This window comes from Malaya genurostris, chromosome 2 (assembly GCF_030247185.1).
Source record: "Malaya genurostris strain Urasoe2022 chromosome 2, Malgen_1.1, whole genome shotgun sequence".
NCBI classification, from domain to species: Eukaryota; Metazoa; Arthropoda; class Insecta; order Diptera; family Culicidae; genus Malaya; species Malaya genurostris.
In genome coordinates this window covers 18,926,632-18,952,640 of record NC_080571.1, presented here as the reverse complement: position 1 = coordinate 18,952,640, position 26,009 = coordinate 18,926,632, and the positions used below count along the sequence as shown (strand labels likewise).

Sequence of the window (26,009 nt, the reverse complement as noted above, 5' to 3'; positions counted from 1 at the left end):
AACCAAAGCAGCAGAGAAACTAAAAATAGTTAAACTGCTAGGCAAAAGGAACAGCAATGCCAACCCGAGCACCCTTATTAAGGTTGGTAACGCCATCGTTCGTAGCAGACTGGAATACGGAGCACAAATTTACGGTAGCGCCGCCAAAACAAACCTCCAGAAGCTCCAAACTGTACATAACACCTACCTCCGATATGCTATGCGCTTCATGAAGACAACTCCGATTCACGTCATACTCGCCGAAACTGGACAGATTCCCTTGGATACTCGACGAGAGCTGCTAACTCTGAAAAAAAGTCCTGAAAAGCTCTTTTCACAGTAGTCAACTCCAAGAATTCATCGAACGAGCCGTCATAGGAGACTCTGTAAACGGCACTTTCCTAACAGAAACAGCTGAAAAATACAACTATATAATATGCCAGATGCACCCGAAAGAGCCCTCATTAGCGTACTACGGCAGACTTCAATACTCCGACCGAAATCTATCCAGATACATCGTGCTGAACCTCAACGAGGAGAACGAGAAAAAGGATAAACACAGCAAAGAATTTTGGAAACAGAAATTTCTGGAAGTTAAAGATCTTCACTACCGAGAATACAATCACCTTTACACAGATGCCTCCAAAACGTAGTCAGGAACAGCACTGGCAGTTTATGATGCCTCAAAAAACCAAACAATCTCCGAGAAAATCAACCCGAATTACTCCATCACAAACGCTGAATTGTTGGCAATCTTAACAGCGGTAAGAACAATCCAAACGAAGTCTTATAAGAAGGCTGTCATATTCACTGACTCGCGAGGGGCTTGCCAAACTATTCTGAACAAAACAAAATGCGAAGAAAACTATTTAGCATGGCAAATCCGAAAAACACTGAAAGAGATTAAAACGCAAACCATATTACTGCAATGGATACCGAGCCATCAGGGCATCAAGGGAAACGAAATCGCCGATGAAGCAGCAGTTAGTGCAACTCTAGGGCCACAATCTGTGTTTAACACTCTCACTCTATCGAACGCTATCGGTCTGGCCAAGTCAGAAATCACCGAAGACTGGAAAATAGTTTATAAAACCACCTCAGAAGAAAAAGGAATATGGCACTTCAACCTAATGAAGGAACCACCTGGAATCATTTGGTTTCACGGACTAGATTTAAACACAGAAGAAAAAATCACCATAAGCCGTATTAGATCTGGACACACGAATACAAAAGCCAGAAGACACCAATGGGGAATCGAATCCGACGGTGACTGTGACTATTGCAATGAACCAGAAGACATCAACCATCTTCTATATTACTGCCCGAAATACAACGTTGAGAGATCCGAGTTTGATATCCTGGAATATTGCAAGCCACTTACAACCATACTCAAGGAGAATAACGAAATCGAACTAAAACAAATAGTATCATTCCTCAAAGCTACAAATCTACACATTTGAATCCATACAAGATTACACCCACAAACACTTCCAAAATATCACAACACCAAGACAACCGTAAAGGCGAGATGGACCGTGATCGGTCTTAGCCGTCCCCAGTAGAGTGACTATAATCAGAGTGGCGACAGCTGTTCGTTTGGAATGACAGCTCCCAGTTCCAAACGAGCAAACGACCTGTCAATTCAATGTAAAGCTAATGGAATGTTTTGAATTGTTGCCAAAATTACGGATGAGATGTCGTCACTCTGGTTATAGGCACTCTAGTCCCCAGGACAACACAAAAAAAAGATGTTTTCAACGGATAGAATTGACTGTCCCTCTTTGCTCCGTGCCGTTAATATTATTGTTCATAATCGTACTCTCCGTTACAACGCTTTTTTTCGAATTCCTTTACGTCGCACGTGATTATCGAGTTGAAAAGTTGAACTGCCTAAATATGAATGGGCTGCGAGAAAACATACACCCTTATTCTTGTTTACGTCCGTACCAACCATACGAACGGATACTTCCGAACGAATACAAATAAACCATGTTTTCACTCGAATGAATTCGAACGCGACTCGTTTGCCACAAAAAAATTTTAACATCACTAAACTTTTTCAAATAAATGCTAACCCATGGTAGAATCACTCCAATTCTTGTAATTAACCATATGCGAAACGCTAGAATGTATGCCAGTTTAATATATCTTCACTTAATATATCTTTATGCCAGTTTAGTTTCGAACGATACGTGCATTCGAACATCATTCGTGCGAACGAAAAGTCCCATTCTCATTTACAGGCGTATAGACGAAATGCCGTCAGTTTAATGTTGTGAATCAACTGTTCGAATATATTGAAAACAGTTTAACCGATTTCCAACAAATTTCTTTTCGAATGTAAAGGTGATTTGCAATCAAATGATAATGTAGCATTCGTCATTTCTTTGATTCTTGGAATCTTCCGAAAAAACTACCTGCGATGACGATCCTTTTTTTGCACAGGAATCGCGTTCATACACATTCGAGTGAAAACAAGAATTGCTTGTTCGCATTCGTTCGAAAGTATGTGTTCGTCGAATAGTCGATTTTTTCGAATTTCCGCTCAACGACTGCGAAGAAAGCTACTTTTGTGTTTCCATATTTTTTTTGCAAATTGCACCTTAAACTGCCAGTGCAATTCAGAAGTAAAAACTGTTATCCAAGACGTAAAAGTTTATAACGATGTCGCAATGCATGAACGCAATGGCATTCCAGGTCTGTTCGACTGCTGAAATGATGTCTGTAAAGAAAAATCACAATAAAACGAGAAGTTCGAGGAAATCATTTATTTTATGGTAAAATAAAAATCGTCAACAGTTTCTGTATCTACACTACTGAATATCTGTAATAAGAGCATGCTGCATTAGGCCTAATTCATAATACGAGGACTATATCAACTAGTTGGCATTTGTAGTATCTAATTTCCATGTTCAATACGTTTTGAGGTGTAACCTATATCGTGCGTCTGATCAATAGTTACGATATTTACAGAAAATATCAAAAAACAAGTTCATTTTTCTATAGTATAATCCAAACCGCAGTCTTTCTCGTAAATAATCCCCAGATCGTTACCACCATCTTATGGTTTGCCAAACCTTTTCACTAGCTAATACAAACGATCAAAATATTTAGGCAATTAAACGCATTTAAACCAACTATCACATTCGTATCCTTCGTTCGAGTTGCTTCATTCCGGTAAGATTTTGTTTTGTGTGCGTGTGAATCAATATACCAAACCTGCTTGTAAGTAGCGTAACGCATTTAATCGGTATTGGAAAAACAACTGTTGCACACTCGTACATCGTTCAGCCATCCTCGCTTCGGGACGGGCCGGCGATGTTCGGAGCAGCCGGCACAAACCGCAGTCCCACAGGCCCGGCAGTGGTGTCTTCGTCGGTCGATGGCCAGATAGGATGCGTGTGAAGGAGAAGGCGAGGGTGACGGTACCACAGCTGTCCCTCGACCGCTCGACCGATTGTCGGTTGACGGACTGTCTCCGGCAGCAGCAGCCAACTGTCGCATCACATGCTTCCCGTTGATGGTCGAACCGGCCTGCACCAACGGGATGGTAGAGTTAAGTTCCTCCGGTGAACCGAACACCAGCTCGCAGATGTAGCACCGGGGAGCTTCCGCATCCGGCACCCAGTAAGACGGCCGGGCGGAGTCTTTTATAAGGTCTGGAAGTAACAAGCAAATGTGAGCTATTTTTTTTAAATATTCAGACAAACTAGATGGGTGGTACCTTTTGGATATTCCAGTACGGCACTGATGTTACTTAACGTGTTGATCACTACTTCGCCATATTTACGAGCCATAACGTTTGCTTCCGCATCGTTTACGGAGTTGTTACCCGAAGGAGACGTGGCATCCGGTTCACTTTCACTGCTAATGGCTGTGATATGGTCAACGGATAAGTTGAAAAATGGAACGGAACGGAAAAAAATATTAGTTTCACAATTTGATCAGTACACAATCGGCCTGGCGCTACCTCGCGTGGGAGCCACCTCCGCTCCATTGGCCCGCTTTGCCTTGTTTAACTCATCTCGGCAGCCATTGCAAACCCGCACCGGATAGTCCCAACCACGATTGATGACGGGCATTTTGGCCTTCGAACAGGCACTGCAGAATCCTTCTCCACAGTTACGGCAGTGATGCTTTTTGAGCTCTAGACGTTCGAAGTTGCAAGTACAACCTTTACAATACTACAAGATAAACGTTTTGATCGTTAAACATTGGAAATTATTGGATATAACGGAAAACGTACAATAATTTCACTATCCGGGCGCCAATAGGTTGGTCTAATCTTATCCGCTACCCACGATTTGATCGTTTTCGTCGGCTGCTCTCCAACACTGACCAGTGCATCCGTAATGTAGGCCACCCCGTCCAGCACCAGTTGAGCCGAGTGGGTTGGACCCCGAGTCTGCAAGCCACCATCATTCCAAACGTGTACGATTTCGGGTCTGGAAGTGATTTTAAAAAAATAACTTGTTTTTAGGGGAACTGGTCCTGTAAATGGCAATTTTCGTTACTTTATTTCGAGCAACGATTGAAAACATTGTGGGTTGCCTAATCTTACTTTTTCATGTAGTTAATATTATTTATTAGGGACTGCTGAAGTGCAAAATTTTATGCAACAAATATCAAGTTCAGCTTTCTTCAGGTTTCGCCTTCGGTTCATCAGTGCCTCAAACAGTGCAAATTGAACTGCCATCTCCGCCTAAGGGCATGTTCAGGAGTGTTATAGTTCTATATGCATTTATGTCAGTTTTTAAATTTAAATTCGGAAGTTATAACAAAAAGAAACTGGCAGTCCTAACGGCGTTTCACACGTGTTTCAAATATAGGAAAAAATAGAACGGCAACGTATGCCAGTTTTAAATTTGGCAGTAGAACTGCTCGAAAAAAAAAACTAAAACGGTTTGCTGGGGATACGTTTGCTTCAGTTTCAGTTATATTATAGACCACCCATATGAATCTTGCAGCTGCTGAATTTGCTCTGAGGGCATGTTCAGGAGTGTTCCAGTTCTAGATGCATAATTTATGTCAGTTTCAATATTTAAATCTGGAAATTATAACAAGTAAAACTGGCAGCCCAATAAGAGCAAATTCCCGCATACGCATGGCTGACTAAACGCTACCAGCTGGAAAAATATGGCTGGCAGACATTCTGGTGACTGACTACCTTACCGCTGCCAGATATACAACTCAAACGATACAACCGTATCCACCAGGATTTTCCACATTGAAATCTTTGAAATTTTCAGCGAAGGTGAGAAGATGAAAACGCTCGGCTAACTTATGTCGTTTTCGTTTTTAAATTGCACTACACCGGTGTAGCAAAAGCTGCACTAAAACCGTTCGTTTTTACCAATTGCACTACACCAGTGCTACACTTTTTCTGCACCGATACCACTGGTGTAGCACTCATCAAACGTTTGGCGTAGCTCTGTGCAATGGAATCGTTTATGGTAGTCAATGGTTACTGTTTATGTTTTCGTCATTTTTGTTCGTTTATTCATGCCTCCGTGTAGCACTGCACCGGTGTAGTGCAAATTAAAAACGAAAACGCCATTAGATACAGGCGACCTAGCTTTGTCAAATTGGATTTGACAACCGTTACTGAATCAATTTTGGTAGCCGTCTGGTGGCCATGGCTGCCCAGGTAGCCAAAACGCTATGCGGGTGCAGCAGCTGCAAGATTCATATGGGTGGTCTATAATATAACTGAAACTGAAATAAACGTATCCCCAGCAAGCCATTCTAGTTTTATTAATTCGAACAGTTCTTCTGTCAAATTTAAAACTGGCCTACGATGCCGTTCTGTTTGTTCTATATTTGAAACACGAATAAAACACTGCTGAAGCTGCCACTTTCTCTTGTTATGAAATCCAGATTTAAATTCTAAAACTGACATAAATTGTCAGTTTTAAATTTTTAAACATTGACAAGTTTTACATTTGATAGTAGAACTGTTCAAATAAATAAAACTTAATCGGCTTGCTGGAGAAACGTTTGTTCCAGTTTCAGTTCTGTTATAGAGCTCCCATATAAAATTTCCAGCTGTTGAATTTGCTGTAAGCAGACGCAAAGTTTACACTATTTATGTAACGACTTTTTGGATATTGCTCCGAGGTGCAATATTTTCTTCTGATCGCTAGAACGAAAACAAGTGACGACTGACTACTGGTCGCCGTAGTGTGTGAACATTTAGGGGTTTTTGGTTTGTACAAAAAAGCAGATGCTCATGAGCCGAAGGTGAAACGTAAAGAAAGCCAAAATCAAATATGTTGTTGTTCCTGAGATATGATTGCTCAAAGTGGAACATGTTATTTTCGCAATTGAAAACGTAGTGCATTGTATAGCCTCAGGAGCTGATTATAAAACAAACAATTTCATTTTTTGTTTGTTTTTGAGTTTTCTATGGAACGCCGTTTTTTTTTAATTATTTTTACAAAAAACACAACAAAATTCACATTATTTTTTGTCAAATGTGATATAAAAAAGTGGGATGAATTTAATTTACAATTTTCTCAACTCAAAATTTTACCCCATAACTCCGGAACCGGAAGTCGGATCCAAATAATATTCAGGAATTTTGTATGGAACCACAAGACCTTTCATTTGAATCTAAGTTTGTGAATATCGGTTCAGTCATCTCCGAGAAAAGTTAGTGCAAAAAAACGTTACATACACACATACACACATACACACACACACACACACACACACACACACACACACACACACACACACACACACACACACACACACACACACACACACACACACACACACACACACACACACACACACACACACACACACACACACACACACACACACACACACACACACACACACACACACACACACACACACACACACACACACACACACACACACACACACACACACAGACATTTTGCGTACTCGACGAACTGAGTCGACCCTCCGGGCCTCGGTTCAAAAGTCGGTTTTCACAGTGATTGCATAACCTTTCTATATGATAAAGGACTATTCACACATATCCGGTCCGGTTCAGTGCCGGCACAACACCGTGCACAGATACTGATATTATTTCATTCGTTTTCTATGCGCGCATTCACACCGATCCGGCACAGTGCCGTTTCAGTGCAGCTCGCCGTCAGTGTCGCGTCCGTCCGGCAAACTCAAATTCGTCGTCACCGATATTTTTCATTTTCACTGAAGTCGGTATGTCATTGTATTGGCTGTGCCGGAACGGAAACAGCACGGAAACGGAACGGAAGGGTACCGATAAAAAAAGAACACTGACGGCGCACTGAAGGCACTTTCACTTTTTTTCCTTTAAGGACTATTCACACATTTCAGTTCCGTGACGGTTCAGTGAAAGTGCCTTCAGTGCGCCGTCAGTGTTCTTTTTTTATCGGTACCCTTCCGTTCCGTTTCCGTGCTGTTTCCGTTCCGGCACAGCCAATGCAATAGCAGCCCTTACACGAGACAATATTATTGTCAATACAAGGAGTATTGACAATACTTTTGATCGTGTAGTGGAAACTTCATTGGATTGGCGAAAATATTGTCAAAAAATCAAAACTGCTCATCAATCCTACAATACTTTCTCTCCAGAGAGGAAACAGTTGAATATGTACAATGACCTTTTCTCTCAATGTTTCAATATTCAGTTGCAATATTTAAAGCTTCAAACACTTGATTTTATCGAAAAACGCGGACTCAAGTTACCAAGCCAATTGGATTGACGGTATTGAAAATACTTTGGATTGACAATAATATTGTCACGTGTAAGGGCCGCTAATGACATACCGACTTCAGTGAAAATAAAAAATATCGGTGACGACGAATTTGAGTTTGCCGGACGGACATTACACTGACAGCGAGCTGCACTGAAACGGCACGGTGCCGGATAGGTGTGAATGCGTGCATAGAAAACGAATGAAATAATATCAGTATCCGTGCACGGTGTCGTGCCGGCACTGAACCGGACCGGATATGTATGAATAGCCCTTAATAAAGGCAAAACGGTTTGACAGCAGTTTGGGTGGAAACTTGGTAAGGTTTGGTATTAAGCGAAAACGACATGAGAAAGGCAAAAAACGAAGCGAAGCGTTGCTTTAGAATAAAATTTGTATTTGAAATCAAAAATCGCAGTAGGCATCACTTGGCAAAATTTTTCATTCCCATTTAGATTTCCCACGAGACAAGAAGTAAATTTTTGTCCTTTTCTCTGGAAAAAGATCTGTTCGTTTGGTAAAGAAGTATTTGGTTCCTGAAATTCAATATGGAGCATCGCATGGTAAAAGTTGTAGAGACTAAACTTTACCCGGAGTCCGGTTTCATATGCGTTCGCGCCGTGCAGTGGCGGAACACCGAACTGGAAATGTTTCAGGTGTCCTTAAGTTGAGTTCTCTTTTCAGTCCAACAAGCAAAGCACAGCCACTTCGAACCACCAGGAGCCTATGGATGCGGGACGTCGTCGGCGCCGCTCGCCGGCTCGATCCCGGTCACGTTCTAGACCCGCTTCGCCAAGCCGGCGTCGACGTTCTCGAAGCCGTTCCCGTAGCCGTTCTCGTCGGGCTGGACGTCGCATGTAGTCGAAATCTCCGCGCTCCACACGTCAGTCGAGGCATAGCGACAGTTCGTGAAAATTCGGTCCAAACCAAACAATGTCTCACGAAATCAAAAGTCAATAAATAGTTTCCAGTCGGAGAAATAGTGTTTTGCCATACTACAAACCATTTATCATCCGAAACCATGCCTTTCCCGATAATTTTTCCTTAAACTCGTCTCGAACGAAATGATACTTGTATGTTTATTTGATAAACAAACGTTTATTGGATGAAAATAGTGATATGCATAAAATAAGCCGCTGTTGCCGCTGTACTACACTTACCTGACCGCGGCCTGTTCCGGTGATTTGTTTCCGTACCAGTGCTGCCGTGAACGATAGATTTCTCCACAGTACGGACACTCGATGACGGATCCACTCCAGGCGTACTTGGCTAAGCCTAACCAGGAGGAATCGTTGCTTGTTTGGGTTTTGATGGTCACAACCACCGATCGACCGTTGTAGTGACACTTGTTGCACAGATAGACCTTGTTCTCGAACTGGTGCTGGTACTTGCACGTGTCGGCGCACTTGTGATCCTCCTTCGTGTCCAGATGGCCCATGGATAGTTGACAGCGAGCCTCACAGGATTTGCAGTATGTTGTACAGGTAAAATACTGCTCCGGGAAGGTATGATTAGGACACGCCGAAAGCTCTCCGTTGAACTTACGATTCAGTGCCAGCAGTGCCTCGAAAACGACAGTTGGTTGCCGGGGTGACCGCACGGTCGTATTTTTGAGCTCTTTCTCCAGTGCCATTCTTAGCGGTTCGTAGTTTGTGGGAGGCTTACTGGTCCGTATTCCCACGTATCGCAACGAACTAAATGCCGATAAGTCGAGTTTCGATTTAGCAAACCGTTCCCTCAGAATATCTTCTTCCTTTTTGCCTTCGTCGTCCTCTTTTAGAACTTCGGTATTTTGTGTCTCGTGAAATATTATTACCGCTGGACCCAAAGATTGGGGCGAGCCTGGCAGGGCCAACGTTTGCAGGGCAGTGGCAAAATATTTGGTAAAAGCTTTCGAAGCCGTACCCAAAAATTTGTACATATCCGTTCGCAGTCGTTCCGATCGCGTCCGGTAAATGATGATATCGGAAATGGCCAACACTTTCAGCAGCATCCGCATCTGCCGATTTTCATTCGTCGTCTCGCCGAGCAGTCCTTCCGTGTCCAAGCACAGCACATTGTTGGACCGATGGTAGGATGCCCAAATTCCCATCGTACAGGAACTTTGCTGCGACGAAGTCATGAACACTTCCTTCCCGCCGAAGAAGACGTGGTTCATGGTGTGACTTTTGCCATCGCCGGTATTCCCGAATATGGAAACTACTTTGATTTTCGATTCTGGCGCCGCTCCAAGCTTCTTGCAGAAATAATCCGCCGATTTGAGTTGCACATTTTCCCGTTCGTCCATCAGCAGGAAACTTTTACTAAACTTGTCGGCCCGGCGGGACCCTCCACTGTTTCCATTCCACAGTTCCGCACCGGACTGGGGCCGCTCGTTGCTACTGTAGTCATCATCGCCGTACATGTCCAACGACACGAGCGGTGCTGGGCTCGTATCCGATACCACATCCGGATGAATCGAAAAACTATCGCAAGTAAACGACGGGTGTGTCGGAGTCTGTGAAAAAAAAAACAAAAAAGTAGATGCGATTATCGACTATTTTGTTATTGTTATTGATTGTTGTTGGTAGAAGGAAGAGCTTGACTTGGCGTCATGAGACAAACGGAGGCCAAAGCGAGTTGATACGTTGCTGTCGGTTATCGCTCGAAGTACTGGGGCCATAGGTGGCAAAATTTGCTCCCTCCAATCAGCAGCCGACGAACGTCACAATCGCTTTGTTCAGAGATAAGAATTGCTTGCGGTGGCAGTTCGGTCGGTTGCTGCTTGTCTGATGTAATTTTTGCAAGGTCCGCGAAAATGTTGCTTTGTTTGACGGACTTGCATCGGAATCAGGTCATTGGGAAATCAACGTATCGAAATGCTGACATCGCAACAGATGTGCACAGGAACATTGCAACACATTCCGGAACTACTTTTTCCAGGTGGTCAATTCAATTGTTTTTTTTTCTTATTTCTTTACGAATGGAATTCATGATTTGAAATACTAACAATTTCACCCGGTACAGGTAGAGTAGTTCTCAAATAGAACCGGTCGCAAATGAAACTGAGAAAACATTGAACCTCGTGGAAGCGGCTAGCATAATCAGTCTTGATCTTGATAGTAGATCAACGTATGGAAACCCAAGCATTGAGACGCAATTGCTTGCTGTATTTATATTACAAGCTCATAGGGTTCAATAGTGCGGTCAGTTCTATACTGATCCTGATGTTCGCTTACTTTCGAGTTATTCATCGCTTCTCTGCTAAAAATCATCATCTTAAATCGAATAGGGTAACAGAGGTATTTTGGCCACTTCATATATTTTGGTCCGCCTAACAAACTATATGGATTCAATCGATCTTAGGTAACCCATGTTGCATCAGTTTGAAGCTAATCACATTAAATTACCTATTGCGGAAGGATTTTTCAAAGATATTAAAACATTTGGTGGATATTTTTACAAAGTGGGCCAAAATAAAATCGATCCTAAAGCGGGCCAAAATACCTCTGTTACCCTACTTAGCAGTTTTTAGGACTTGAAAAACAAAAACTCTGATTTCATGAGCGGGACCATGAGTCCTTTTTCTTTTCTCTGCAGAAATGATTTTATGGTATTTTATTTATCAGTGCTTATTAATTTCGATAATTTATTGACCGTTGTTTTTTCTATCATCCCAACGCAGTTAGAAATACGAGGTTTGCTGCTTATGTATTTAGCATAAAAATGAAAACAGTATTATATTTGATCGGAAATGGTGTTAATGTTTTTCAAAATATTCCCCTAGATGATAAATACACTTTTGCTTACGCTTGAACAAATTTCCATAACATTTTTTCCTCTCTTCTTGAGCTTCTTCAGGAGTATTGAATCGCTCTCCACGCAGTTTATTGTTCACGGAAGGGAACAAATATAAGTCGTTAGGTGCCAAATCAAGACTAAAGACTGTCCCAGAAAGTATGGACGCAACCAAAAACCGCTGCCATTTCGCAATGGTTCAGAATCTGTCAATTTTTATGGCTGCGTCCTGTTGTTTACACTCTTCTCTAACCACTTGTGCAGTTGTTTATTCGTTTTCATTTGTTTGTTTCGAAATGCGTGGACTTTCAGCAGAACAACGGCGGAAAATTGTGTACAAATGGTGCACAGAACGCGGACTGTCACTGAGAAAGATAGCAAAAATGGAAGGAGTAAGTGAAAAAGCCTTGCGAAATGCAATCAGGAAGTTCGGTGAGGATAAACCGAAAACTGGTCGAAAAAAGGTCCTGCTAACCCTCAGTTGGATAAACGTATACTGAAGGCGTTCGAGCAAAAGAAGGAGGTTTCAGTTCGGGATGTGGCCAAAAAAGTGGGCACTTCGAAGTCAAATGTTCTTTGTGCTAAAGAACGTTTGAATCTTCGAACCTAAAAGAAGCAGAAACAACCAAAACGTAATCCGAAACAAGAAGCATCGATCAGGCCGAGGGTTCGAAAGCTGTACAATACGATTCTTGCTGGAAATTTGAACTGCATAATCATGGACGACGAAACCTACGTGAAACTCGATTACAAATCCTTGCCGAGACCACAATATTATACGGTGCGAGAAGGGCAAGTGTTAAACCAGTTCGAGACATTGATTGAAGTCGAAAAAATTGGTAAAAAGCTATGGTCTGGCAAGCAATTTGTAGCTGCGGTAAGATTTCGAAACCCTTCATCACCACTGCTTCAATGAACAGCGAAATATAAATCAAGGAATGTTTACAAAAACGACTTCTACCCATGATTCGAAGCCACAAGGATCCTGTTGTCTTCTGGTCAGATCTGGCTTCTTGCTACTACTCGAAATCAACGGTAGAATGGTATACTACCAAAAATGTGACTTTCGTCCCAAAAGACATGAACCCACCAAATGGCCCACAACTTCGACCAATTGAGGAATTTTGGGCATTAACGAAGGCACATCTTAGGAAACATGTCTCGGCAGCCGAAACCATTCAACAGTTCGAAAAAAAGGCGGGTGGGTAATGTCAGAGACATAACTGGATGTCGTGAATACGAAAACAACTGGCATGTTCCTTCCACTATACGTTTATATCTTAGCACACTTCCGAACATCAATTATCAACTGATTGATCAATTGTATGAGTTATGCAAGTATTTCCCTTTTTTACTACTAGAATTTGAAACGATGCACCTAAACTAAAGTTCAAATGAGTTACATTAAACATTCTGAAACACAAATATTATTAAATAACCAGTACACCCACACCTCTGTTTACGTAAACTTTTTTTACGTTACCTATTTTTAAGTAACTATTTTCACGAACAAAATCCCAAATAAAGTATTTTTTTAACGAACCAAATCCCAACTAACGTAAACTTTGTTTACGAACCTATTTCGTTAAAAGAGGTTTTTGCATACAATGAAAATCATTTCCGGCTCATTTATATTTCAGGGAAATTACTACAATATGGGTATTTTTGGGAAGAGTCTGTTGATGGTGGTTTTGAAATCCAAGATGGCGACTTCCGGTTTATTGATATTCCTTGAAAACTCTTATAATATGGGTATTTTTGGAACGGGTTTTATGAGTACATGTCGAAAAACGATGTTTGATGTGATTCTTAATGTGTCGGACCCTTACAATATGCTCTTCAAACCCGTTTCAAAAATACCCATATTATAAGGGTTTTCAAGGAATATCAATAAACCGGAAGTCGCCATCTTGGAATTTAGAATCACCTCAAACATCGTTTTCTGACATGTACTCATAAAATCCGTTCCGAAAATACTTTTATTCTGATGGTTTGTAACGAATATCGATGAACCGGAAGTCGCCATGTTGGAAATTAATACTACTTATCACATCCTTTTCCTGAATAAACTGGTAATTTTCATTCCATAATTATCTAATATATTATTAATATCCAATAATACATATACATAAGTAAACTTTTTTTACGTTGAAAATTCCAAATAACATAAACTTTTTTTTACGTCATAATTCGATTTACGAGCCCCCGATTATTACGTAAATGGATGTTTGAGTGTAGCGTTCTTTTTAATAATATAATGGTGGCTCTCAAAAGACCCTTTTATGAATGCGTTCGTGTTGGAGAGTGATGAGTTGAATACCGCTCGCTGCATTTCAGCGTGAAGTTTTCGATGTTGCTCCCACAACCTAACTGAGCCACTCTTACTTGACGACTTATGATTTCAGCTGGCAGGCTTCTGGTGTGGTTTCGTTGTGTGACCAGCCGGATGCTACTCTCGTGTGTGTCTTTCTTCTGTAACCGTTGCTCACAAAATGATAGAAAAAGTGGCAAATCACAGAGCACATATTTTGTTCTCTTCCTCAGAACGCGTTCTGATTGGCTGGTGCTGAAATGGATCAAATCAGACAGATTTTTCAATAGTGTACTATTGAAAAACTTCAATGTTGTTGCAATACAATACACGTTCAAATTGAAAATTTTAGAATCTATTAGTAGTTAGATTATATAAATCCTTCCACAGATCACTGAGCTATGAGCTTTCAAAATACGAGAAAGGCAAACGCGTCTTATGAATTATCCTGTTTGATACTCGTTGATACCAAACATTTCAGAAAAGTTTAATTTTGAATTATTTAAGATTATGTCACACGACTGAAAATTTTATCATAAAATTGTGATCATATTTCCGATGGCATGTAGCATAAATTATGTTGATACGTTCGATACAACAAGAGATATTCACGATCAAAAACTTATCACTCTCTCAGGGAGTAAATTTTGAAAAGGCGCCCCATATTAAAGCAGGTCGTATTCACGACAAAAGATTGGAAAAAAGTGTCAGAACTTGTCGCCAAGAAGTCTGTACGGAACTTAATGAGGAACGTTCGCAAGAAGGTGCGCCAGCTAGTCAACAATGGCTAAGTAGCAAATGTTGAGAATAATATTCTGTTGTTGTAGTCTAATATTATCAGTATATCGAATAAAATTTGAATATCTAACACTTGTGAATTATTTACAGCGAAATCAAAGTGCGTCCATATTTTCTGGGACTATCTTCATAAGACGGGTGGCCCATCAATTCGATGTTTCGAGTGCTCAAATATTCGGTTGTTTGAGCCGATTGACCGTCTTACAATCCTCTGAAGCAACGGTAGCGATTTGTCGACGACAAATCGTAATAAATAATTGCACGAAAATATTCACGATTCAATTCCATTTTTTTCTGAGGAAAAATTTTCAACTCACTGTAAACAAAACAAATAGCGCCCAAATGACAGAATGTTCTAAAGATGGTAATGGTTAAAAATGTCAAACTTCACGATAGAAATATCAAATCCACCCGGTGAGCGTTGTGTAGATTGACAATTTCGTGCGGTGGCGTACTTTTCTCGATCGAAGGGTTTTTCTGAGTCCAAAGTAGGCACGATTCCCTGCCAAAATACGTCTCTGAATTTCTCTGCTGGTGTCATTATCGGCGGTCACCAGTGAGCCCAAATACACGAACTCGTCAACCATCTCGGTATCGTCACCGTCTATCAATATTCGTGGTGGGAGGCGTAGTGTTTCTTCTCTAGAGCCTCTTCCTGCATTTTGTTTTCGACGCTTTTATGGCCAGTCCGATACGCCTTCAGCGTTCAGTCCGATGTAGGTTTCCGTCATCTTCTCAAGGTTATGTGTCACAATATCAATATCGTCAGCCAGCCAAAAAGTTGTACGGACTTTCGGAAGATCGTGCCACTCGTGTCGATCCTCGCTCTTCGAATCACACCTTCCAAGGCAATATTGAACAAGATACAAGAAAGTCCATCACCTTGACGTAGCCCTCTCCGAGATTCGAAGGGACTCGAGAGCGTTCCAGATACTCGGACGTAGCACATCACTCTATCCATCGTTGCTTTGACCAATCGCGTCGGTTTATCCGGGAAACCGTTTTCGTGCATGATCTGCCATAGCTGTTCTCGATCGGTTGTGTCGTATGCCGCTTTGAAGTCAATGAATAGCTGATGCGTGGGCACGTTGAATTCACGACACTTCTGGAGTACTTGTCTTATCGCGAATATGTGATCCGTAGTGGCGCGGGCTCCAGTAAATCCCGCTTGGTACGGCCCTACGAATTCCTTAGCTATTGGTGATAGACGACGTCAAAGGATTTGAGAGAGTACCTTGTAGGTGGCGTTCAGCGATGTGATTGCTCGGTAATTGCAACAATCTAGCTTATCGCCCTTTTTGTAGACGGGACATACCACTCCATCCATCCATTCCTGCGGTAGAATCTTGGAAATCATTCAGTACAGCGCTCTTGCCAGTGCCTCTCCTCCATGTTTGAGTAGCTCGCCTGATAACTGGTCATTGCCCGCGGTTTTGTTGTTCCTCAGCTTGCCAAACTCCTCACTTATCACCGACAGATCAGGGGCTGGGAATCTGTCGTCGGCTAAGCGTGCACCAAGATTGATTCCTGTGTCGTTCTCTGTATCTTGTGTTTCGCCATTCAGATGCTCGTCATAGTACTGCTTCCACCTGTCGATCACCTCACGTTCGTTCGTGAGAAGGTTACCACTGGTATCTCTGCACATTTCGGCCTGTGGCGTGTAGCCTCTACGTGAGCCGTTCACCTTTTCATAGAACTTCCGTGTGTCATTTGCGCGATACAGCTGTTCCATCGCTTCGCGATTTTGGTCTTCCTGATGGCGCTTTTTCTTCCGGAAAACCGTGTTCTGTCTGTTCCGCGCCTGTCTGTATCGTTCCTCGTTCGCTCTAGTGCGGTGTTGCAGCATCCTCGCCCTTGCTGCATTCTTCTCTTCGACCAACTACTGACATTCGCCGTCAAACCAGTCATTTCCCCGATTCAATAACCTCGTACCTAGTATGGTTACAGCAGTGCTACTCACGGCGGACCTTATGTTCCTCCAGCCGTCTTCAAGAGTCACCGCGCCAAGCTGCTCTTCCGTTGTTGACACTAGCTACAGTTGTTGCGCGTATTCCACTGCAGTACAAACGCTACGTAGCTGCTCGAGATTAAGTCCCGGCGTTCCTATGCGACGTGTGTTGCGCACCGTCGATAGTTTCAAGCGCATACAGACCACGACTAGGTAGTGGTCAGAATCGGTAAGCGCGGACATTGATGACGTCGGAGAAGAATCGCTCGTTGATGAGAACGTGGTCGATTTGATTTTCCGTATGTTGATCAGGTGATCTCCAGGTGGCTGTGTGGATCTTTGCGGGGGAAGAAAGTGCTTCGAACTACCATTCCTCGGGAGGCTGCAAAGTTTACGCATCGTTGACCGTTGTCGTTTGTTACCGCGTGCAGGCTCTCCAGCCCGATCACGGGTCTGTACATTGCCTCCCGGCCTACCTGAGCATTTATGTCGCCGATGACGAATTTTACATCCCGCCGTGGACAGCTGTCGTATGTTCGTTCCAGCTGCGCGTAGAATGCTTCCTTTTCGTCATCGGGTCTCGTCTCATGTGGCCAGTGCACGTTGATGATGCTGTAATTAAAGAAACGGCCCTTGATCTTCAATACGCACATTCTATCACTGATTGGCTGCCACCCAATCACCCAATTCCGTTTCTAGAACGCTGGTTGTGCCACAGCTCTGGTAGAAGGTAGCCGCTCGATGCCCACTTTTCCACACCTTCTGTTCCGTCCAACAAAGTTCCTGCAATGCTACGATATCGAAGCCGTGGGTTTGAAGCTCATCATGCAGCATTCGGTCTGTTCCTGAGAAGCCAAGCGATTTGCAGTTCCATGTGCCAAGCTACCAATCGTAGTCCTTTGATCGTTTCGTAGCACACATGACTGTTATATTATATTTGGTATATCTAAGGTTGAAAATAAATCAATACGGAAGAACTCTCCACCCGTAAAACCGATTCCATTTAATAATATATACGTTATACGAATCGAATTTTAGTGATACAGAACAAAAATTCCTAAAATGGACGCTTGTCGCTTTGGAAAACCAATCTATGACTGCAATTTCAAAGCGTTTTGTAAAGAGCTTTCTGCGTTCCTACTGGAAGTGGAAGTGGAAATCGCAGTTCGGCGGGAAAATTATAAACGGCATGATGACATATCGAACCTGAAACAATATCGTCATTGCCAGGACTTCGGTCATGGTACAACTAATGGCCGTATGGACATACGCTGTTTAAATTGTAGTAATTTGCTTGCAAGAATGTCTGTTCAATGAACGTTAGCCACAGATGAATTGTCATTCTCTGATTTTGATGGAAACCATAAAACCAATTATTAACAATGTCCTATTAGACAAAAAAAAATAAAAAAATTCTCATGTAATAAAATTCAATTTAAAATCATTAGATGTACATACCTTATGATCAAAAAAGAACTGAAATTTTCATTTTAAAATTTCCGCGCTTGTCCAATCGGTAAACTTTTATTCTCTCAACGTTGGCAACACTTTTATAGACATTCTGTCAAATTTTGACGCATATCGTACGATTAGTTTTTGTTTGGCGTCTATACAAAGAAGTTGAAAAATTTTTATAATGGATGAAAATTTAGAACAACGTGCGTGCATCAAATTTTGTGTTGCAAATGGATTTAAGTGTTCCGAAACGTTGAAAAGGTTAGAAAAGGCCTTTGGTGAATCGTGTCTAGCAAAAACACAGGCATACGAGTGGTATAAACGCTTCAAAGGTGGTCGTACAAGCTTGGATCATGATGCGATCCATGGCTGCCCAACAACATCTGTTACTGAAGAAAACATTGAATCGGCGAAGCAAATCGTGTTGCAAAATCGTTCTGTACCAATTAGAGAGATTGCTGTGTTGTTGGGCATCTCTTATGGATCAGCCGAACACATTTTAACTGATGTTTTGGGTTTGAAACGCGTCGCTTCTCGGCTGGTGCCAAAAAAGCTTAATTTCATTCAAAAACTCAACCAATATCATCAACCAAGCACCGTACTCTCCAGATATGGCCCCGTGTGACTTTTTCCTCTTCCCCAGACTCAAATTGCCATTGCGGGGAACGCGTTTTGAGACCATAGAGACCATAAAAGAGAATTCGCTGCGTGAACTAAAGGTCATACCTTCGGCGGCCTAACAAACTTGTATGGAAAATTGGATCAAGCATTGGCATGCATGTATTGCCGCAGCGGGAGAGTACTTTGAAGGCGATAATAAAGAAATTTATTAAAAATTGAAATTTTGCGTTTTTTAAAAAAATTCCGGTTCTTTTTTTATCATAAGGTATGTCTAAAACACCAACGAACTGAGAAAATGTCTGTGTGTGTGTGTGTGTGTGTGTGTATGTATGTGTGTTGTCAACTAAGAGGTCGAGATCTCAGAGATGGCTGGACCGATTTTGATCAAACTAGTCGCAAATGAAAGGTCTCCCCGTCACCCAGGACGCTATTGAATGGTTTTGAGATCGGATGTTTACTTTTAGAGTTATATGAAGTTTTATGTCAAAATTTTCAGTTTTTTGACAGTATCTGTCACAATTGACCTTGAAAACAGAATGTGTTTGCAGACTTAGATTCCGCACGGTAATACCTATCCAACAAGCCATAGATTGTTAAAATCCGTCCATTTTTAACGGAGATATCGAAATTTTTGTGTAAACGACTTTTCCCCTTATTCCAGCAGTAGAAGTTTTGAGCGCTGTATGACAAAGAAATGCTTGGGAGCAACGGAAAACACGATTTTTTACATTGTGACATATAATTATTTCTAAGTACCAAAAAGACTGTGTACAACATCCTTTTTCATGACAATTTGCCTTGGACCGATTTTAGCACGGTTCGTTTTTGGCAACATAATCGTTCTAATATGCCATATGTAAACCAGATGATATCAGCATTTTCGAGTTGAAAGCAATTCCATAATTATATTGATTCGAACTACTTACAGCAATACAAGCTGGAAGAACATAACTTCCATATACCATACAAAGCAACCATACAAGATCAGCAAATGCGTGTGTGACAAATAATTTCACTCAAAATTTCTCGGAGATGGCTAAACCGTTTTCTACAAACTCAGAACTACATATGAAAAGTAGTATACTCCCAAACAAGGTTCCTGAATTACGTTTGGATCCGACTTCTGATTGCGGAACCACAGGATGATATATGAAACGAAATTAAAATAATGCAATTCATTTTTCTCGTAGATGGTTGAACCGATCTAAGATTCAAATGCAGTCTAAGAATCATCTATGATTCAAATGAGAGGTCTTAAAATTCTATAAAATTTAGTCAAATCCAATTTCTGGTTTAGGAGATACAGGGTGATTAGTATAAAAATGTCCATTTCACATAAATTAATCAGGTTTATCGGGTTTGCTGATTTGGATAGTCGATTACGAAATAAATTTATTTCAGTTTAAGCGGTATTCAGTTTTCAATTCGGAAGGTACCCAAAAATTTTAATTCGCACTACAATTTTCTAATTTCGCACTACAATTCTATACACTCCTCAGGTGAATTTAACTGATTTCGGCTACACCGATTTTAGAACTCCGGTTCCAGTATCGAATCGTTTATCAAAGCTTAATCATTTTATCTAAAAAGGCCAAATCGAACTTCGAAAACAAAAATTTAAATTAAACGACTTAAGGTCTCATATAAAATTGGTGAATTTAATCCGATTCTGGAATTACAGATGATGAATTTTTAAAATTCATACCGATATAGAAGATGTAAATTGTTTGGCGTATTAATTTATGGCCATTCGAATCATTTTGGGTTATGCTAGTTCCTGAATACCAGCTCTGGAAGTACCATAAATTATGACGAAAAACTCTAAAGTGGAACTTACTTCGACATCTCATGGAATGTTCAATCGATTGTCACACGTTAAGATTTGCAGTTTCGAAATTACAGGGTAATGAGTGATTAAAATCTCAATTTGCGTTTAAAACGACGATAATTGAAATAATGTCATGAGAACTAAAACACCTAAGAATATCCATGCAAAAAAAAACACATGCGGATTGATAAAAAAAAAGGTATCATCTCACTGCTAGGTGGATTAATCACGTTTTTTCTAATAGGATTGTAAATGCTAGGTACCTCTCGTGGAGTAATCAGAAAAATAATCAGTAAAGTACGAGTTCTTCATGATGAACTTTCCGCAGGTTTTTAGCCAGTTTTATTTCCAATAGCCCAACTAATTTATCTTCTATGAGAAATCCTTCTACAATTTAGCTGATTATAGCAGATCAATGTAACATTTGTAGTAAACTGACTTTGGTTCAGATCACTTACCAATAACATTCAGGGTTCCGAATCAAGCAATGATTAGTTCAATCAGTTATATATTCTACCACCTTCGAACTAATCGACTAGGATACAGATGTCATATACTGATTCAGCCATACGTATATTAAATCATTACAAACTTAAATAAGCAAACTTAAAAACATGAAGGCTCATAAGAATTTTAAACAAGTTTTTTAAAAAATTTCCCGCTGTTACCTTGAGACTTTTCCATCAAATTTGCAAGTGTGTTGTGTACTTATTCTAAAACCTAATAAAATTCCAAACAGAAAAGCAAGTACTGGCGTATGAAGTATGAATTGCCAGCTTCAGCTACTTGGAGAACTAGGCATGTCGTGAAAATGGTACTTGATTCTGTTTCGGTATGCACAAGAAAAAGAGGAGCACAGTCGATCATCAAGCAGTGAGTAGCGATCCACGAAGAAGTATCCGTGCCTTGAGTGGTTGACAAAGAACGAACGTGACCGGGAGCTACATGAAGACGTTTGCTAGTTACAACAAGAAACACTACAGAACTAGGCTGACATGTGGTAAGGGTAAGGTAAGTACAAAATTAACAATGATTCAAACTTCGAAATTTAATACGCGGAATGCAAAAATTAAAAAAAAAACGATTCGTTATCAATTTATCAAACACACACATGACTTTATCACGATTTTCATATAAACACGATTTAAAGATAAGATATGGAAGTTCTTATCGGAATTGGCGAAGCTCACCTTTTATTACACGACTTTGCATTTCGATCGGATAAGCTTCGACCTATTAGACAACTATTTGCGTACCTCTCGGATTAGAAAACCGTGGTCCTATCCCTTTTGCGCGACCCACCAGCTTAGCTGGAACACCTCACCCTTGTCAGACAGGAACAGATGAAACTTAGTGGAATAAATTTCCCTTCAACTAATCAAGTACCATCAGAAACACATATCGCCATTCATACCGTCATACCGAATAACACTGATAGCAACCTAAGCGATCGGCACCACCCGGTTATAACCCCCCCGAATCCATGCCTCAGAGGAAGTGTGAGTGCGAAATGATTACAATGTAGAATATTGTGTTGTTTATGTCGATGCACATTCATCCATGTGCGAAAAGCAAAAATAAAAAGTGAGAGGAAATTCTTGCGATAGTGCGAACATTCATTGGCATTGGCTGGCAGCAGTCAGCACTATTTCAACCAATGTGAGAGGGGCTCGAACTTTTGCATTGCGTTCCAGCAAATATAATGATGATGATGATGATGATAGCTCAGATTAGCAAATGCATCGTCATTCACGACTGGATGCAGTTAATATAATTTGCTCGCGAATGAAGCACCAAGTTCAATAATTTTCAATATGTAACACGTTCGATGGAATATTAACAAGCAAACAATTGAAATGCAAAACGCTTCGTGCTGCTGTTGTTGCTCGTGCGTAGTTTCTTTGGTTTTCAAGACGGCGAGCAGCACCTTGAAAGCAGAATGAATCGAATTACCACATCAAATATTAGGTACAATAGGTTACATCGGCTGAAACAGTCACTCGGCTTCGGCTCTCACCACTCCTTTGGCCACCGGAAGCGGATCACTTATTTCAAGGTTACACCGGTCGTGTCTGCCTACGCTTGCGACAGCTGAAACACTTATTAGATTTATGATGATGAAAATTACCTTATCGCTCCCTAGATACGGGAAACTATCCCCATCTTCTGCTTCCATCATCATGAAGCCTTCTTCTTCTCACTAGTCCAGCAAGACCGGGTTTTCCGTCTGTACAACACACCGCCTTTCCTTTCGACTTTCAACGACTACCACCTCCACTGAAATAAAATTCTGCTTCCTTGGCTGAGTTCGTCAAACTTGTTCTTTATTCCAGCGATTCGAGCGCGAATGAAAATATTTATTTCTTATAATTATCCTGAACAAAGAGCACGAAGCACACACATGCACGGGTTCGAGGAAAAACTAGCAACGAAATTACGGCTGACCAAAACATAAACAAACACGCAGTAAGGCTCTGCCCTGACGATCGTTTCTGTTCCGTTTTTTTGCTTCTGCACTGCACACCAATACTCCCCCTTCACATCTTCTGTGAAGTTATGGGTTGTACGAAAAGAAAAAAATATATATACGCACACGTTTTTCTTCGTACAAATTTGGGCTGTTCCCAGTGAACACTCGTAAGCTGCTTTCTTTCAGATCGTTGCCGAAATCACTTTAAGTAATACTTTCACTTGACTGTGAGGAAAAGGAACTTACGACGAAAGCCTGTCGACGTGACTAAGCGCGCAGAACTGGGAATGATAAGAATTTTACAGCTTTTTTCAAGCCTGACAACTTTTTGAATCTTGCCTTGTTTTCCTTTCACTGCCTGACGTATGCGAGTGACTGAGTGACGGAATTAAAACTACGAGTTACTTACACATCGGTTGAAAATCATTCGAGATATGACAAAAATTAACTCTGTGGACGTGCCCGGTGTAGGTGCGCGATCATTCCACAGACTAACAGACAGGACACTCAAATTAGATTCTTCAATCATTTTAACGGTCATTTCGAATATTCCTTTATTTGGGACAGTACTCACATGTGTCATGATGGCGCCACGTTACCCTATCAGAAACATCCTGTCTGTCATCTAGACTGTGTTTATTTTTTTCATTTACCAACAGAGTTGCCATTTATACAGAATTACCTGTAATGTATTGGTTTGTGTACGTCCATGCGAATTTCATGCTGGATACAGATTTAATACATATTGCCAAAACTATATACATAATTGTGCCTACTTCTGCCTATCCTCCAACGCAATACAAAATCGAACCCGTTTTGTTACAATATTTACTTGATTCTGGTCAGCCGCCACTTAATTTCGGGTGAAAACTACCAACACAATAAAAAATAGTCTAGATGAACAACGTTGAGTCAAATAAATGGTTACCTTCCAACATCGCGAAAAAGTTGAATATATTATCAACGTAATTTATTGTGACGATTCATTTTCTAATATTTTGATGAAATCAGGCATCCCAGCTGTGTGGGTGCAAACGAGTTTATAATAACTAATGTATAGTATGCCATGACAAATTGCGGTAGACATCATTGCACCAGGTCAAGCGAGCTGTAACAGAATTGCTTTGGACATTTCACCACGAACAACCTTACAGGTAAGAAGTGTACCGCTCTGGGTGATTCCGTTTCCGATTAATAGTTATAAAATGCACAATGGCGATCCTGCCAGGAGTTGCAATTCAAATAGCATAGTTATTCAAAACGGAAACGGAATCACCTAAAGCAACAGAAAATTATTCAAATATTTGGCACAAAGGTTTTCATTTTCAAATGAAAAAAAAAGAAGCGTCGGTGGAGATTACGTAACGTTGAAAATAACTGGAACAAGCGGATCATTATGGTCGCGCATCATAAGCGGACCAGGAAGGTCGCGCATCATAAGCGGACCAGGAAGGTCGCGCATCATAATCGGACCAAGAAGGTCGCGCATCAAAGCGGACCAGGAAGGTCGCGCATCATAAGCGGACCAGGAAGGTCGCGCATCATAAGCGGACCAAGAAGGTCGCGCATCATAAGCGGACCAGGAAGGTCGCGCATCATAAGCGGACCAAGAAGGTCGCGCATCAAAGCGGACCAGGAAGGTCGCGCATCAAAGCGGACCAAGAAGGTCGCGCATTAAAATACATTTAAAAAAAATGTTGACGATTTTTTTTTTAATTGAAAAAGGTGGATTCATAAAATCGCGCATCACATAGCGGATCTGGAAGGTCGCGCAAATATTTAAATATAAACGAGCGAACCGAAAACGTCGCGCATAAACGGAGCAAGCAACGTGGCCGTGCAAATGAAAAAAAAAAAGAAAATTAATGAGCGGATTTTCAATAATCGCGCATCGTAAAGCGGATCGTTAGATCGCGTACATTTCAGTTATAAGTTATCTCACGCATATATTTTTGTGTATAATTCCAGACCACAAAAAGGCGTTAAACTAAAGTAATATGGCAAACGACGGAAAATATGTCCGATTGGGCAACTCAAAATACATACCAATATTCGGCTACAATCGTACTATCTGGTACGCAGATTTTCTCGTTCAATTGTGAAACGAAAATGGCCGAAGAGAAAATGAAATGAATGAAAAAGCGGATCACTATGGTCGCGCATTATAAGCGGACCAGGAAGGTCGCGCAATTTTAATAAAAATGGCGGATTCTCGAAATCGCGCATCACAGAGCGGACCAGGAAGGTCGCGCAAATATTTAAATTTAAATAAGCGGACCGGAAACGTCGCGCACAAAAGGAAGCAGGCAACGTGGCCGTGCAAATAAAAAAAAGCGGATTTGAATAATCGTGCATTGCAAAGCGGATTTTGAGATCGCGCACATTTGCTTCGTAAGTAATCTTACGCGCATATTTTTGCGTGCAATTCCAGACCACAAAAAAAAGTGTTAAAAGCAAGATATATGGAGAATAACGGAAAATATGTCCGATGGGTCAGCGGTACGAGCAATGCAGAGAATCAGACGACATTTGACGCATCTGTTGATCAGACTGACGAGGAGTCAACGATTTCAGTAACGCCGTGCAATTTGAGCATGTTATGCTTCAGGTAGTGAAATCGAACTCGAAAACATGTTGACAATGATTTAGAAAATGTACAAACAAATAATGTAGGAGTTTCGCTTCGCCATCATGATACACCACACACAAAAAAAAATTGTATTTTACAGGTGTACTCATAAAGACCTGGAAAATTTCATTTGTAATGGCTTAATTTTTTTTTCCATAAGTACGTTTATTTAATAGGCAATATGCTTAAGTTTTTCTTCGCCGTGGCATCCACAATATATAGTACTTTAAACGTAATACATTTCGAATATCATATTAGTATGTTTTTATCAAGCGATTTACTATTACTGGGACATTGGATAGTCTACCTTGGGTACGCAAGAAATTTATTAGTTGAGATCTGACATCACGATACTCCACGCATGTCCAAACGACATGATCAATATCGCGATAACCTTCGCCATAAGCACAATGATTAGTCTAGGAAAGTCCAATTCGAAGGAGATGTGTAGTGATTGGACATGAGTCTGGATATCACA

At 41.1% G+C, this 26,009-nt stretch overlaps 1 protein-coding gene and 1 long non-coding RNA gene across 2 annotated transcripts; one reads left to right on the top strand and one right to left on the bottom strand.

Annotated features, from left to right (window-relative positions):
• Positions 1-2,732: 2,732 nt before the first annotated feature.
• LOC131429017 (zinc finger FYVE domain-containing protein 1-like) lies at positions 2,733-23,268 on the bottom strand. The gene is made up of 6 exons (XM_058593073.1): positions 22,561-23,268; positions 8,855-10,191; positions 4,226-4,424; positions 3,950-4,163; positions 3,704-3,853; positions 2,733-3,638 (listed from the first exon to the last, which is right to left on the bottom strand). Exons 1-6 carry the CDS (start codon positions 22,612-22,614, stop codon positions 3,223-3,225), a joined length of 2,370 nt encoding a protein of 789 aa, XP_058449056.1. The 5' UTR covers positions 22,615-23,268; the 3' UTR covers positions 2,733-3,222.
• LOC131429019 (uncharacterized) lies at positions 8,118-8,678 on the top strand. Its single transcript, XR_009229408.1, has 2 exons — positions 8,118-8,257; positions 8,379-8,678. It is a non-coding gene; the product is annotated as an uncharacterized LOC131429019 (long non-coding RNA).
• Positions 23,269-26,009: the final 2,741 nt, after the last annotated feature.

Bases quoted from the DNA above. Each gene is read 5' to 3' on its own strand.
- LOC131429017 (XM_058593073.1), bottom strand. From the start codon at position 22,614: ATGATGATGGAAGCAGAAGATGGGGATAGTTTCCCGTATCTAGGGAGC. The intron at 10,192-22,560 runs GTAATTTTCATC...TTTTTTTCACAG, and splicing joins CGTATCTAGGGAGCGATAAG to ACTCCGACACACCCGTCGTT. The intron at 4,425-8,854 runs GTAAGTGTAGTA...AATCACTTCCAG, and splicing joins CCGGAACAGGCCGCGGTCAG to ACCCGAAATCGTACACGTTT.